This window comes from Onthophagus taurus, chromosome 3 (assembly GCF_036711975.1).
Source record: "Onthophagus taurus isolate NC chromosome 3, IU_Otau_3.0, whole genome shotgun sequence".
NCBI classification, from domain to species: Eukaryota; Metazoa; Arthropoda; class Insecta; order Coleoptera; family Scarabaeidae; genus Onthophagus; species Onthophagus taurus.
The window spans coordinates 27,797,569-27,811,730 of NC_091968.1; the positions used below are offsets into that span (position 1 = coordinate 27,797,569).

Below are 14,162 nucleotides of genomic sequence, written 5' to 3' on the forward strand. Positions count from 1 at the left end.
AGCCTATAGAAACACTCCAGTTTATGATATATACACACCATCTCAATTACTTATGTCACGTTACCTAAGAGATAATTTACCAATACAAGAAAAATTATTACAACCAAAATTAATTAACAAAGCACTTATACATAACAGAATCATAAAACGACAAAACAATAATAAAAAATATTATGATTTATCTGGGACCAAGAATAGAAATTCTTTGAAAGCTGGCATGTTAATCAAATATCAACAAAAGCCGAATGACATTTGGAATTCAGGTGTTATTGTAAAACAGATTACAAAACCCTAGAACTTACAAAATTAAAAAAGGAGATGGTAGAGAAATAGTACGTAACAAAATTTACATCAAAATAGATAAAACTGATAAAACCAAGCCTTTTGAACGAGTTAGCAGATTTGTGTATGATAATTATAGTGATGTTGATGATAATACTAATGATGATAATTTAAGTTGTGATAAGGTAGATACGAAAAAAAAGATTAAACAGTCAAGGTATGGAAGACAAATTAAGTCCCCTAAACGATTAGTTTATTAACTTCCTCATAAAATTAAATTTAATTTTAAGTTTTTGTTTTCTCATGTTATCTTTAAGTTAGTTACTTTACTTTAAGCATTTTTTTTAATTAAGTTGTGATTAGAATAAGAAAATTAAGTTTAAATAAAAAAAAAAAAAAAAAAAAAAAAAAATTATAATAATAAGGGGGATGTCATATTAATAAGTTAATTTTTAGATGTACATTTGGTTGCCTATGTTTTTATATACATATAGGTGGCGGTTTGAAATAAAGCTCAGTTCTTATCAGAAAATAAATCGTTTAACTTGACAGAGATAAATAGTAGACGAAGGGTGGGTAGGGAGATGTGGAGGGAATAGAGAGACAGGGACCGAGATGTGCAGAGACAGGAAAAAAGGACACAAATAAAAGAGGGAAGGTATAACGAAAGATACAGGGACATAATTACGGAGGGGCTGCCTAGATACTTGTTATTGGAAAGAGATGAGGAAGGGAATAAGTTGGAAACGAGGAGAGAGCCAACAAATACTGGATGGCCGATGAGGAGAGGTGGTGTAGGCTGTGCAGGGAGGAATGGGATACGTTAGAACAGATGCTGAATGGGTGCAGTGAGTTGAGGGAGGAGGAGATGGACCGAAGGCAGATCTTAGGAGAGGGGGGAGAGGGGAAACGATGGATGAGAATGGTGATGGGGTGAGGAGACAAAGGGATGGGTGAGGGGATGATTGAGCCGAGGAGCCGAGGGCGTGGAAATGGAGGAAGAGGGTAGAGAGTGAAAGTAATATTTGAATAATGTAAAGAATTGTAAACAATTACTGTATACAATAAACATTTTATATATACTGTGTTGGGTTGGGTTGGTTTGGGGAGAAGGTAATTACATCTTGAGCCAGTTTCTGAGCGGGCATGGCTTCCTCAAGTAGTATCGACGTGGCACATTTCTTTTTTGTGTGCATGAGATGGAAACAGCAGAGAGAGGAAGTAATGTTAAGGACCAGGAAAGCAATTACATCAGAGAACTGTGTTAATATCATGCTTGAAAAAGAAGAATACTGGAAGGTTATTGAGAGATATATTAGAACAGTAGTAGAGACAAAGAAGACGGAGGAGAAGATGCTGATGAGAATAGAGCTGTGATACTTTGAAGTGTGGAGTTGGTTATCTTATTTACATATAGAGTATTTAATTATTTATTTAATAATTACTAAGTGTTATGATGTATTATGATCTGACTGATCAAATGAGAGGAAGGGGAGAACTCGAAAAGAAGGAGAAGAATAAGTACGATGAAGCAAAAAAATAGTTAAAAGATAAGACAGCTTTTTAATTTTGTTTTTGAGTTAACCTGAAGAGGAGTATCCGAGGTTATCGGCATACAAAAGGAGATAGAAGAGATCTCGATAGAGGGTCTCAACTCCGAAGAAAACTAATAAAATTCCGGAGAAGACGAAGACATGGGACGGAGATTTAATTTTTAGGATAGGAATAACATGGGCGATTCGCCAGATTGACGGAAATATAGACTGTTAAAAAGAACTGTTGAAAATATGTGTTAGGGAGTAATAACTATATCCAGAATGGATAAGAGGAATCTGAGTCCAATACCATCTGCTCCGACACTAGTGGACTTGGAGTAAATTAAAGCATCTCGGACCTCAGCATCTGTAACCAAGCTAAATGAAAGGGAAAGCACATTGGTAGATTTCGTTAATAGTATTCTGCCTAGTTATGTTACCAACCACCACACGAGGATCCGCAAAATCCTTCGCTAGAGTAGCAGCATCAAGAGTAGGTGGATCTGTGGGAGACTCTATAACACCAAGAGATCGCATTGTTTTCCAAAATGTCGTATGAGTGGCTCCAGACAACCTCTGACAGTAGTGCAATCTTTTAGCGTTGTTGCATCGATGATTACAGCGGTTGCACAGCACACGATAATGTTCCCGATTGGTACCAGAAGGGCTACGTTGGAACAATAATTTAGCACGATTGCGTTTTCGCATGTGTCTAACTCTCAGCCGCCTCTCAGGAGCGTGCTTGTCATAGAGGTCAAGAACCTTAGAATTGAAGTACTCCACCTTAGCATCTATGAAGCAGCCTGACGTCGTAACTGCAACGCACAGTAAATCAAGTCATGGTTCGAAAATTGAAGTGCAGGCAATTGACTCTGCGTAAGAATATTGTCCGGACGAGACGTGATAATAAGATCAAAGAGAGTATGAGAGGATGACGAGGGGTGAGTCGGCAGAGAAGGTAAGATTGAAAGAGAAAGGAGCAGCCAGCATGATAATGTTAACATGAGATGAGGAAACTGTCCTGGGAAGTGGAGAAGGGATCAGAAGATGAAAGAGGGAATGATCCATCCTTTCCTCGTCCAGGTAACATGTAAGTAATAAACAGTAAGCCCAAAATACAGGAGGATTGTCTTGTTTCTGATCACGGACCGAATGAGGGGAAAATGAAATGCAGCTAGGAGAAAGAAGGATGTACTGAAGTGGTAAGGTGGCAGTGAGAAAGTCCGCCCTCCCCTCGTTATTTGAACAGCAGACTGAAGTAGAAGAAGAGTAAGACTTGGAAGCTGGGAATTTAGAGGGAAAGAAGAACTTTTTTGTGGGTCGGAGACCCAAGCATAAGCCCAACTCCACACTAAGCTGCTTAAGACCATCAGGCCGGATGTCTGGTAGCAGATTTTCCCCGACCTCCTAAAAAGTTAGGTTGGGAAACTTAAAATATAACGCCAAATATGTTCAAAATGTTGATCATAACCAGTGGCGTAACTACGGGGTCACAAAAGGACGCATTGCGTCGGGGCCCGTCGATCCTGAGGGCCCTTGGGCCCTCAACGATTTTGAAAAAATTTAAAGACTTTAATTAGAATTACAAAAACTGTTGTTAAAAGTATACATTAATAAAATTTGTGTTTAAAACTTTTTAAAATTCCCAAGAACGGGTAAAAAACTGCTGAGGGAATGAAAAATAAAATTCTATCTATATTAGACGAAATGAAGATACCAATTGAAAAATGTATTGGTCAAGGATACGACGGAGCAAATGTAATGAGTGGTATATACAATGGTCTGCAACAAAAAATAAAGAACATTCAACAAAATGCAGAGTACGTTCAATGTGCAAGCCATAATTTAAATCTTGTCATAATGATTAAGGTTAAAGATGCAATAAAGAAAAATAAAGATGTGTCCGCATTTTTCGTTACACTCCAAGAAATATATTCATTTTTTGGAAATTCTGTTAATAGATGGGATTTGCTTGCAAAGTTCACAGGCGAATCAAATGTAACTTTAAAAAAATTAAATCCTACTCGATGGTCTGGAAGATTGACTTCTCTAGATTTAGATGAAGCCAAAACTGTTTTGAACCAAGCTTATAATAAAGTTTCAGAAAGTAGATCAAAATTTACTGAAATAAAAGGTGAGGCTGCAGAAATTGCAAGAACTTGGAATGTTCCCCTTGAGTTTCAAAAGAAACGACAGCCTAAAGTGAAACACCATTTTGATGAATTGGCGAAAAATTATCACTTTTCTTCAAGAGAAGATATGTTTAGAGTTGGAATATTTAATGTTGTCATAGATACTATTTCACATCAACTACATGAAAGATTTAAAAGCATGGAAAAATTAAGAAATTATTTTGGATTTCTGGATCCACAAAAATTATCAACGTTAAAAGACAAAGATATTTTAAAAGAATGTGAAAAATTACAAAAGAAGTATTCAACTTTTTTAAGTGAACAATTTTCATTGCAATTTATACAAGTTAAAAGAATTGCAAAGTGTAAAAGATTTTGCTAACTTAGTAATGACCAAATATAATTGCTTAGAAACTGATATATCGGATGTATTTTCTGTTTTTATATTGTTCTTCACACTCCCTGTAACAGTTGCTTCTGTAGAAAGATCATTTAGCAAGTTAAAAATAATAAAGGACTATAGAAGAAATAGTATGGGACAATCGCGGCTGAATGATCTTTCTATATTAGCAATTGAAAGCAGTGAGGCTAAGAAAATGGATTTAAAAAATTTAATAAGTATATTTGCAGCGATGAAATCTAGAAGAAAACAACTTTTGTAATAATTTAGTTCTTAGTTCTTGGTTTTTTGTTAGTAAATTTGAAAATAAATAAGTATTTTCAACTTAATTTGTGTTTTTTTTTTCTGTATACCATAATATGTATACATAGTATTACTACCTTTGCTATAAAGACAGGGGCCATTTACAAAATTTTGCGCCTGGGCCCATATTTTCTAGTTACGCCACTGATCATAACTAAAAAACTAAAACTCCTTTAGCATTTAAATCCGGTTAAGCCTAAATAAAATCTATCCATCTACTAAATACACATAGTTTTATTACTTTGTAACTAAATATAAAGATGGAAAGAAGTAATTACAATAATAATAAAAAACTAAAGGCGAATATCTTTTATGTTCAATGGGAATATGTTAGCTTTTAATTCATAAAAATTGATTTATGATAATATTCTAAATATCTTTGAGAAAATGGTCCTTTTAGATGAAAAATGTAACCATTTATGCGTCCCCTACAAGAATATGACGACCACTTATACACGACAAGCTTCCGGATTCTCTAAAGGATTGATGTAATTCACCTCGAACTCAACTTTCAGAAAGCACATTTCTCATAGAAACGTTCCCGTTTTTCCAATAAAACAAAGAAAATCCACCAAAACAAAACAAACCAAAACTTTTATGAACAATATTTTCGTTATTATTGAACGTATTAGATTGAAAGTTGAAAATTTGAAAAACCGGATGTCGTTATAGTAGAAAACTTTTCGAGTTTATAGAAGGGAAAACCAATTTTCATAACAAGCTCCTTATCTCCATACCGGTTTTAGCTAACGATCTCTCCCTTTCGCGGAGTGAAAAGGGGATGAGGTCAAAATCCGATCCAACCCTGAAACTTCTTCTTCTTCATCGCATCCGCTTCCCCTCCTTAATAATAATAAAGGCGAAGGTGGGGTAAATGGATCCTTGGGAAATTCACCTTCGGTTCATCTTTCATTTTCTAAAGAGTGTCTAAAGATTTACCTAATCAATTTTAGCAAAAATATTTACAACTTCAATACAAATAAATTAATTTTTTTTTTAAATAAACGATTTTGAAGGAAATAAGGGAACCCTTTTGATGTAATTGTTTATTTTCCTTTGTCACTCAATGGATATAAGGGAAGGATAAGCTTAAAATTAAGCGGATAAAATCGTGTTGGATCAAAATAAACCTTCACAATTTTTTTTTTTAAATCAAATAGTATTTTTTGAAAATAAATTTTCGGTGGTACAACCCTTATCTATAATAATTTTGGGTCTAACCCTTTAAATTGCTCTGAAAGGGTTAGCTATATATTGTTAAAATAGCCTCTGTTCAACTAAACAATCTCATACATAGTGCGTATGAATCAAGCTGTCCAATAAAACACAAAAGAGCACAATCCAATGTGCCTTGGTGGAATAAGGACCTTGAAAACCAGCGAGTCATGGTTAGAAGACTATATAATAAAGTCAGGAATTCCAAACTCGAGCAAACATGGGATGTCTATAGAAAAGCCCTAACGGAATATAACTTGGCTATCCGCAAAGCCAAAAGATAAACCTGGCGCAGCTTCTGTGAAGGCATAGACAATACGCCTACAGTTGCTCGTCTGCATAAGATCTTGGCAAAAGATCACAACACTGATCTAGGCCACCTATGCAAACAAGATGGTAAATATACAGAGGATGCTAAGGAATCGTTGGAACTCCTACCGAGTACACACTTTCCTTCCTCAAAAGTCTGCCCCCATGCAGATGCCGACCCTGAAGTAATGGACATAACCCGTCCATCAGGTAGGGTTCGCAGCACAGCTGGGAATATTTTCACACCCAACAGAGTAAGGTGGGCTATCTCGAATTTCAAGCCCCTAAAATCACCTGGAGGAGATGGAATTCTGCCTATCTTTCTGCAAAAAGGCTTAGAAGAACTTCTCCCAATAATAATATCCCTATATATAGCTAGCTACAGCTTTAGCTATATACCCACTCTATGGAGGAAAGTAAAGGTGGTCTTCATACCTAAAGGTGGTAGGCGTTCAAACGCGGACCCCAAGGCGTACAGACCAATTAGCCTAACTTCATTTCTCCTCAAAGGGATGGAAAAGGTAATCGATCAATACCTAAGGAATGGAGTGCTTCTCACAAATCCACTCCACCCTAGCCAACATGCTTACCAAAAAGCAAAATCAACAATTACCGCTCTCCATGCTTTGACTAGCACCTTAGAGGAGGCAATTGCAACCAAAGAGATAGCCCTTTGTGCTTTCATAGATATAGAGGGTGAGTTTGATAACACCTCATATGAATCCATAGAGAAGGCTTTAAACGTAAAAGACATACATCCGTCGCCAATCAAGTGGTGTATAGCCATGTTGAAAAGTTGGCAGATCACAGCCAGTCTGGGAGGCGAGTCGCTGACTATAAAGGCGCTAAGAGGATGTCCCCAAGGGGGAGTGCTATCACCTCTATTATGGTGCCTGGTAGTTGATGACTTGATGAACACCCTAACTAAAAACGGATTTAAGATACAAGGGTATGCTGATGACCTGGTAATCACAATCCGAGGTAAATATGATTCAATCATAACTCAGCTAATGCAGAAAGCCCTACTACTCACCAGTACTTGGTGCAGAAGCAATGGGCTCAGCATCAATCCCAATAAAATCGAAATAGTCCCTTTCACTCGGAGAAGGAAGCTACAAATAAAAGCACCCTCCATTGAAAGTAGAACTATTAACCTCAAAACAGAAACTAAATACCTAGGGGTAATACTTGACAGTAAACTAAACTGAAACTCACACTTAGATAAGGTGAGGAAAAAGGAAATCATGGCAAACCAGATCTGCCGCAGGCTCCTAGGAAGGAACTGGGGTCTCAAACCACGAATGGCTCATTGGGCCTACGTAGCAATAATCAGACCCATGGTCGCCTACGCCTCATTGGTTTGGTGGCCAAAAACAAAACATAAGACAGCTCAACAACAGCTGGCACAAATCCAGCGGTTAGCATGTCTTAACATAACGGGTGCAATGAGATCCTGTCCGACGGCTGCTTTGGAAGTCCTACTCGGTCTCACACCGCTCCACATATATATACAAAAGGAGGCAGCCTTAAGTGCCTTATCACTGAAAACAGTTTCTTCACTCAAGTTGATGCAGGGTAATCTCAGAGGACACCTCGAGATCCTCAAAGACCCATGTCTAAATCACCTGATTGAAATTAAAACGGACCTTATACCGACGGAATACAATTTCAACCAACCGTATAAGGTCATATTTAGTAGCAGGGATGATTGGGCGAAAGGAGGGCCTCAACTAAAAAGAAGAGCCCTAGCCTGGTACACCGATGCTTCAAAGACAGTAAGATCTGGAGTAGGCATGGGCATCAGTGGACCAAATTGCCACATCAAATTGCCCCTCAACTCGGACTTAACATATTTCCAAGCAGAAGTTCTTGCTATAAACTTCTGCACCGCTTTGAACCTACAGAAGGGACAAAAAGGTGCATCCATAAACATTTTCACAGACAGTCGGGCCGCCTTAAAGGCAATTCAGGCCTACACGTGTGGCTCCGCACTGATCAGAGAGTGCACCAACAACCTGAGAGAACTGCCGGAAAGAACTTCCAGGTCACAGACAAGCGAAGAGTATGATAACTCCGTCGCAAAACAAAACCAAAGAGGTTTTATGCCTCAGCAAAGGGGATCTAAGAACGCTCTCAGGCTACCTAACCGGCCATGTGCTCCTAAAATACCACCTCTTCCACATTGGACAAGCTGAGGATCAAACTTGTCGACTATGCAATGACGAGTCAGAAACTGGACGTCTAAGGCACAACGTCTTCGGTAAAACTCCCCTGTTACCTACCAACATAAAGGTTCAAGACCTCAGGATAATACTAAGGTTCATTAAGGACCTACATTTGCCCTAAACCTTTGGAGGGCTAAAGTTACAATAGATCTTATAGGTCGCGGTAACGAGAGGGGCCGCCCTCCTCAGCCCGGCAGCAATAATAATAATAATAATATATTGTTAGATCCATATTGTATGTAAAGCCCAGGAAGTTAGAGGGGTGATGTATTCCAAAAAGGGTTGATTAATTCTTTTTTAAATTTTATTTCGTTTCTGTCCTTGATGTGGTAATAATATCTCACGTTGGAGAATCCGTTCTTATTCCTCTGGCTCCATTAGCTTCACTTCCATCGTCATTTACGACCAAAGGGCCGGGTGAGTCATTAAATACCTCATTTAATATCCCTCTCCCTTACCCCAAAAGCAGTAAGTACAAGATGCTGACCCGAACACGGGAAACCTTAAACCGTAAAAGCCATTTACTGAAAGACGAACGCAGTTCCTGATGCACAAATATTTGATATTATACATAAATCTGGGAAGGTGTTATAGATAAATCGTTGGGAATGCGAACTAAATCAATATTTATTATAAAATTCGAATGATTTTGAGATTAGAATTCGTTTCCTCGCCATTTTAAATCGTTTCAAATCTTGTTAGATATTAATTATTAAGTTTTTTTAATCACATTACTTATGTTATTCCAGTTTGATTATGAAAAAGAATTTTTTAGTAGTACTAGTTACCAAAAATGTTCGATTTTTGAATTAAAAAAAAAATTTGTTATCTTGTATGTTTTGCGCAATCTTTGGTTGATTTAAGAAATACATAACTACGTTCTACGCATTTTAAAATCGTACTTTAAACGCCACGTTTTTAAGATGGAAAATCTCAAAAAAAAATTTAAAAACAAACTCTTAAAATGGCAATATTTGTTCCTTTTCATCGAATTTGAACCGAAATGCACCACTTTATCCTGTTTCGACTGCACTGAAGGGGTAAAATTCAAATACTGGCAAAAGCTCTTTCTCGTCCATAGGTAAACAAATTTGTTCGGGCGGAAAGTTTGAACGAGATCTCAGAAGACCGCCCGCCGGTTCTTATTGGGAATCTATTTGCGGAAACGAATAGATTCTGACGACGAGATGTTTCCAGCTGCCAGAGTCGGTTAATTGAAGGAAACAAAACCTTTCCTATCGGAAGTTTCGAGAATTTTATCCAAAAAGGAATCAAATTATTAATGATTATTATGATTAATGATACAACTGTTAAAAATTCTTAATCTCTATTAAAAATGCTTTAAAATGAGCCCAAACATCACTAATTTATCATAAAAAGTACCAAAGTTACGGAAAATAAATCACTAGATAATCCGCCATTTTGAAATTAACCCCACATCGATTGTTTTTTTTTATTTATTAAGATAAAATACTCGTGTTTGGACTCATTTTAAACGATTTTTGATTAAGATTACGAATGTACGATCCTAAATTTTGTTTATACATTCATGCCTTCTTCATTTTAGATATCTATACGAATTAAGAAATCATTAATGAGGTAATACAATTAGATTCAATTTGATTTAAAATGCTTTTTATCTCAATATGATATCTTAGTTAGTTTTTGAGATACGATTTTTTAAATTTTCATCTTTTTAAATGAATCTTTATAAATTTAAAGCAAACAGAGAACGATTTAAAAAATGATAACGATGCCAAATATGAAAACTAAGAAACTAAATTAAATTTGCTTTAAAATGTTTCTTATCTCATTTTGATATCTCCGTTAATTTTGGAGATATGATGTTTTTAATTTTCATTTTTAAAATGTAAACTTTATTAAATTTAACCAAACAGAGTCGGATTCAAAAAATGATAATTACGCCAAATATAAAAACTAAGAAATAATTTTTAGTTCATTAAAACTAGATTAAATTTGCTTTAAAATGATTCTTATCTCAATTTGATATCTCCCTTAATTTTTGAGATATGATTTTTTTAATTTTTATTTTTTAAATATAAATTTTATTAATTTCAACCAAGCAGAGTCGGATTCAAAAAATCATAACCACGCCAAATATAAGAACTAAGAAACAATTTTTGGTACACTAAAACTAGATTAAATTTGCTTTAAAATGATTCTTATCTCAATTTGATATCTCCCTTAGTTTTTGAGATATGATTTTTTTAATTTTTATTTTTTAAATATAAATTTTATTAATTTCAACCAAGCAGAGTCGGATTCAAAAAATCATAACCACGCCAAATATGAAAACTAAGAAATAATTTTTGAGATACTAAAACTAGATTAAATTTGCTTTAAAATGATTCTTATCTCAATTTAATATCTCCCTTAGTTTTTGAGATATGATTTTTTTAATTTTTATTTTTTAAATATAAATTTTATTAATTTCAACCAAGCAGAGTCGGATTCAAAAAATCATAACCACGCCAAATATGAAAACTAAGAAATAATTTTTGGTACACTAAAACTAGATTAAATTTGCTTTAAAATGCTTCTTATCTCAATTTAATCTCTCCTTTAGTTTTTGAGATATGATTTTTTTAATTTTTATTTTTAAAATGCAAACTTTATTAAATTCAACCAAATTGAGTCGGATTCAAAAAATCGTAACCACGTCAAATATGAAAACTAAGAAATAATTTTTGAGATACTAAAACTAGATTAAATTTACTTTAAAATGCTTCTTATCTTAGTTTGATATCTCCCTTAATTTTTGAGATATGATTTTTTTAATTTTCATTTTTAAAATGCAAACTTTATTAAATTCAAGCAAGCAGAGTCGGATTCAAAAAATCATAACTACGCCAAATATGAAAACTAAGAAATAATTTTTGGTACACTAAAACTAGATTAAATTTGCTTTAAAATCATTCTTATCTCAATTTGATATCTCCCTTAGTTTTTGAGATATGATTTTTTTAATTTTTATTTTTTAAATATAAATTTTATTAATTTCAACCAAGCAGAGTCGGATTCAAAAAATCATAATCACGCCAAATATGAGAACTAAGAAGCAATTTTTGGTACACTAAAACTAGATTAAATTTGCTTTAAAATGATTCTTATCTCAATTTAATATCTCCCTTAGTTTTTGAGATATGATTTTTTTAATTTTTATTTTTTAAATATAAATTTTATTAATTTCAACCAAGCAGAGTCGGATTCAAAAAATCATAACCACGCCAAATATGAAAACTAAGAAATAATTTTTGGTACACTAAAACTAGATTAAATTTGCTTTAAAATGCTTCTTATCTCAATTTAATCTCTCCTTTAGTTTTTGAGATATGATTTTTTTAATTTTTATTTTTAAAATGCAAACTTTATTAAATTCAACCAAATTGAGTCGGATTCAAAAAATCGTAACCACGTCAAATATGAAAACTAAGAAATAATTTTTGAGATACTAAAACTAGATTAAATTTACTTTAAAATGCTTCTTATCTTAGTTTGATATCTCCCTTAATTTTTGAGATATGATTTTTTTAATTTTCATTTTTAAAATGCAAACTTTATTAAATTCAAGCAAGCAGAGTCGGATTCAAAAAATCATAACTACGCCAAATATGAAAACTAAGAAATAATTTTTGGTACACTAAAACTAGATTAAATTTGCTTTAAAATCATTCTTATCTCAATTTGATATCTCCCTTAGTTTTTGAGATATGATTTTTTTAATTTTTATTTTTTAAATATAAATTTTATTAATTTCAACCAAGCAGAGTCGGATTCAAAAAATCATAATCACGCCAAATATGAGAACTAAGAAGCAATTTTTGGTACACTAAAACTAGATTAAATTTGCTTTAAAATGATTCTTATCTCAATTTAATATCTCCCTTAGTTTTTGAGATATGATTTTTTTAATTTTTATTTTTTAAATATAAATTTTATTAATTTCAACCAAGCAGAGTCGGATTCAAAAAATCATAACCACGCCAAATATGAAAACTAAGAAATAATTTTTGAGATACTAAAACTAGATTAAATTTACTTTAAAATGCTTCTTATCTTAGTTTGATATTTCTTTTAGTTCTTGAGATACGATTTTTTTAATTTTTATTTTTAAAATATAAACTTTATTAAATTTAACCAAACAGAGTCGGATTCAAAAAATCATAACTACGCCAAATATGAAAACTAAGAAATAATTTTTGGTATACTAAAACTAGATTAAATTTGCTTTAAAATGATTCTTATCTCAATTTAATCTCTCCTTTAGTTTTTGAGATATGATTTTTTTAATTTTAATTTTTAAAATGCAAACTTTATTAAATTCAACCAAATTGAGTCGGATTCAAAAAATCGTAACCACGCCAAATATAAAAACTAAGAAACAATTTTTGGTGCACTAAAACTAGATTAAATTTGCTTTAAAATGCTTGTTATCTCAATTTGATATCTCCCTTAGTTTTTGAGATATGATTTTTTTAATTTTAATTTTTAAAATGCAAACTTTATTAAATTCAACTAAGCAGAGTCGGATTCGAAAAATCATAACTACGCCAAATATAAAAACTAAGCAATAATTTTTGGTATACTAATACTACATTAAATTTGCTTTAATATGATTCTTATCTCAATTTGATATCTCCCTTAATTTTTGAGATATGATTTTTTTAATTTTCATTTTTAAAATGCAAACTTTATTAAATTCAAGCAAGCAGAGTCGGATTCAAAAAATCATAACAACGCCAAATATGAAAACTAAGAAATAATTTTTGGTTTATTAAAACTAGATTAAATTTGCTTTAAAATGATTCTTATCTCAATTTGATATCTTCCTTAATTTTTGAGATATGATTTTTTTAATTTTTATTTTTTAAATATAAATTTTATTAATTTCAACCAAGCAGAGTCGGATTCAAAAAATCATAATCACGCCAAATATGAGAACTAAGAAATAATTTTTGGTACACTAAAACTAGATTAAATTTGCTTTAAAATGCTTGTTATCTCAATTTGATATCTCCCTTAGTTTTTGAGATATGAATTTTTCAATTTTAATTTTTAAAATAGTAACTTTATTAAATTTCACCAAATAGAGTCGGAGTCAAAAAATCATGACTTTGCCAAATATGAAAACTAAGAAATAATTTTTGGTTTACTAAAACTAGATTAAATTTGCTTTAAAATGATTCTTATCTCATTTTGATATCTCCCTTAGTTTTTGAGATAGAATTTTTTTAATTTTCATATATAAATTGTAAGCTTTATTAAATTCAACCAAATTGAGTCGGATTCAAAAAATCGTAACTATGCCAAATATGAAAACTAAAAAATAATTTTTGGTACACTAAAACTAGATTAAATTTGCTTTAAAATGCTTGTTATCTCAATTTGATATCTCCCTTAGTTTTTGAGATATGATTTTTTCAATTTTAATTTCTAAAATGGTAACTTTATTAAATTCAACCAAATAGAGTCGGATTCAAAAAATCATAACCATGTCAAATATGAAAAGTAAGAAATAATTTTTGGTATACTAAAACTAGATTAAATTTACTTTAAAATGATTCTTATCTCAATTTGATATCTCCCTTAGTTTTTGAGATATGATTTTTTTAATTTTTATTTTTTAAATGTAAATTTTATTAATTTTAACCAAGTAGAGTCGGATTCAAAAAATCATAACCACGCCAAATATGAAAAGTAAGAAATAATTTTTGGTATACTAAAACTACATTAAATTTGC

At 32.6% G+C, this 14,162-nt stretch overlaps 1 protein-coding gene across 1 annotated transcript; it reads left to right on the forward strand.

The window, feature by feature from the left end:
• Positions 1 to 3,524: 3,524 nt before the first annotated feature.
• LOC111420115 (uncharacterized) lies at positions 3,525 to 4,331 on the forward strand. Its single transcript, XM_023053031.2, has one exon. It carries the CDS (start codon positions 3,525 to 3,527, stop codon positions 4,329 to 4,331), a length of 807 nt encoding a protein of 268 aa, XP_022908799.2.
• Positions 4,332 to 14,162: the final 9,831 nt, after the last annotated feature.

What these genes read in the sequence shown, in the direction of transcription:
- LOC111420115 (XM_023053031.2), top strand. Translation starts at nt 3,525, where the DNA reads ATGAAGATACCAATTGAAAAATGTATTGGTCAAGGATACGACGGAGCA.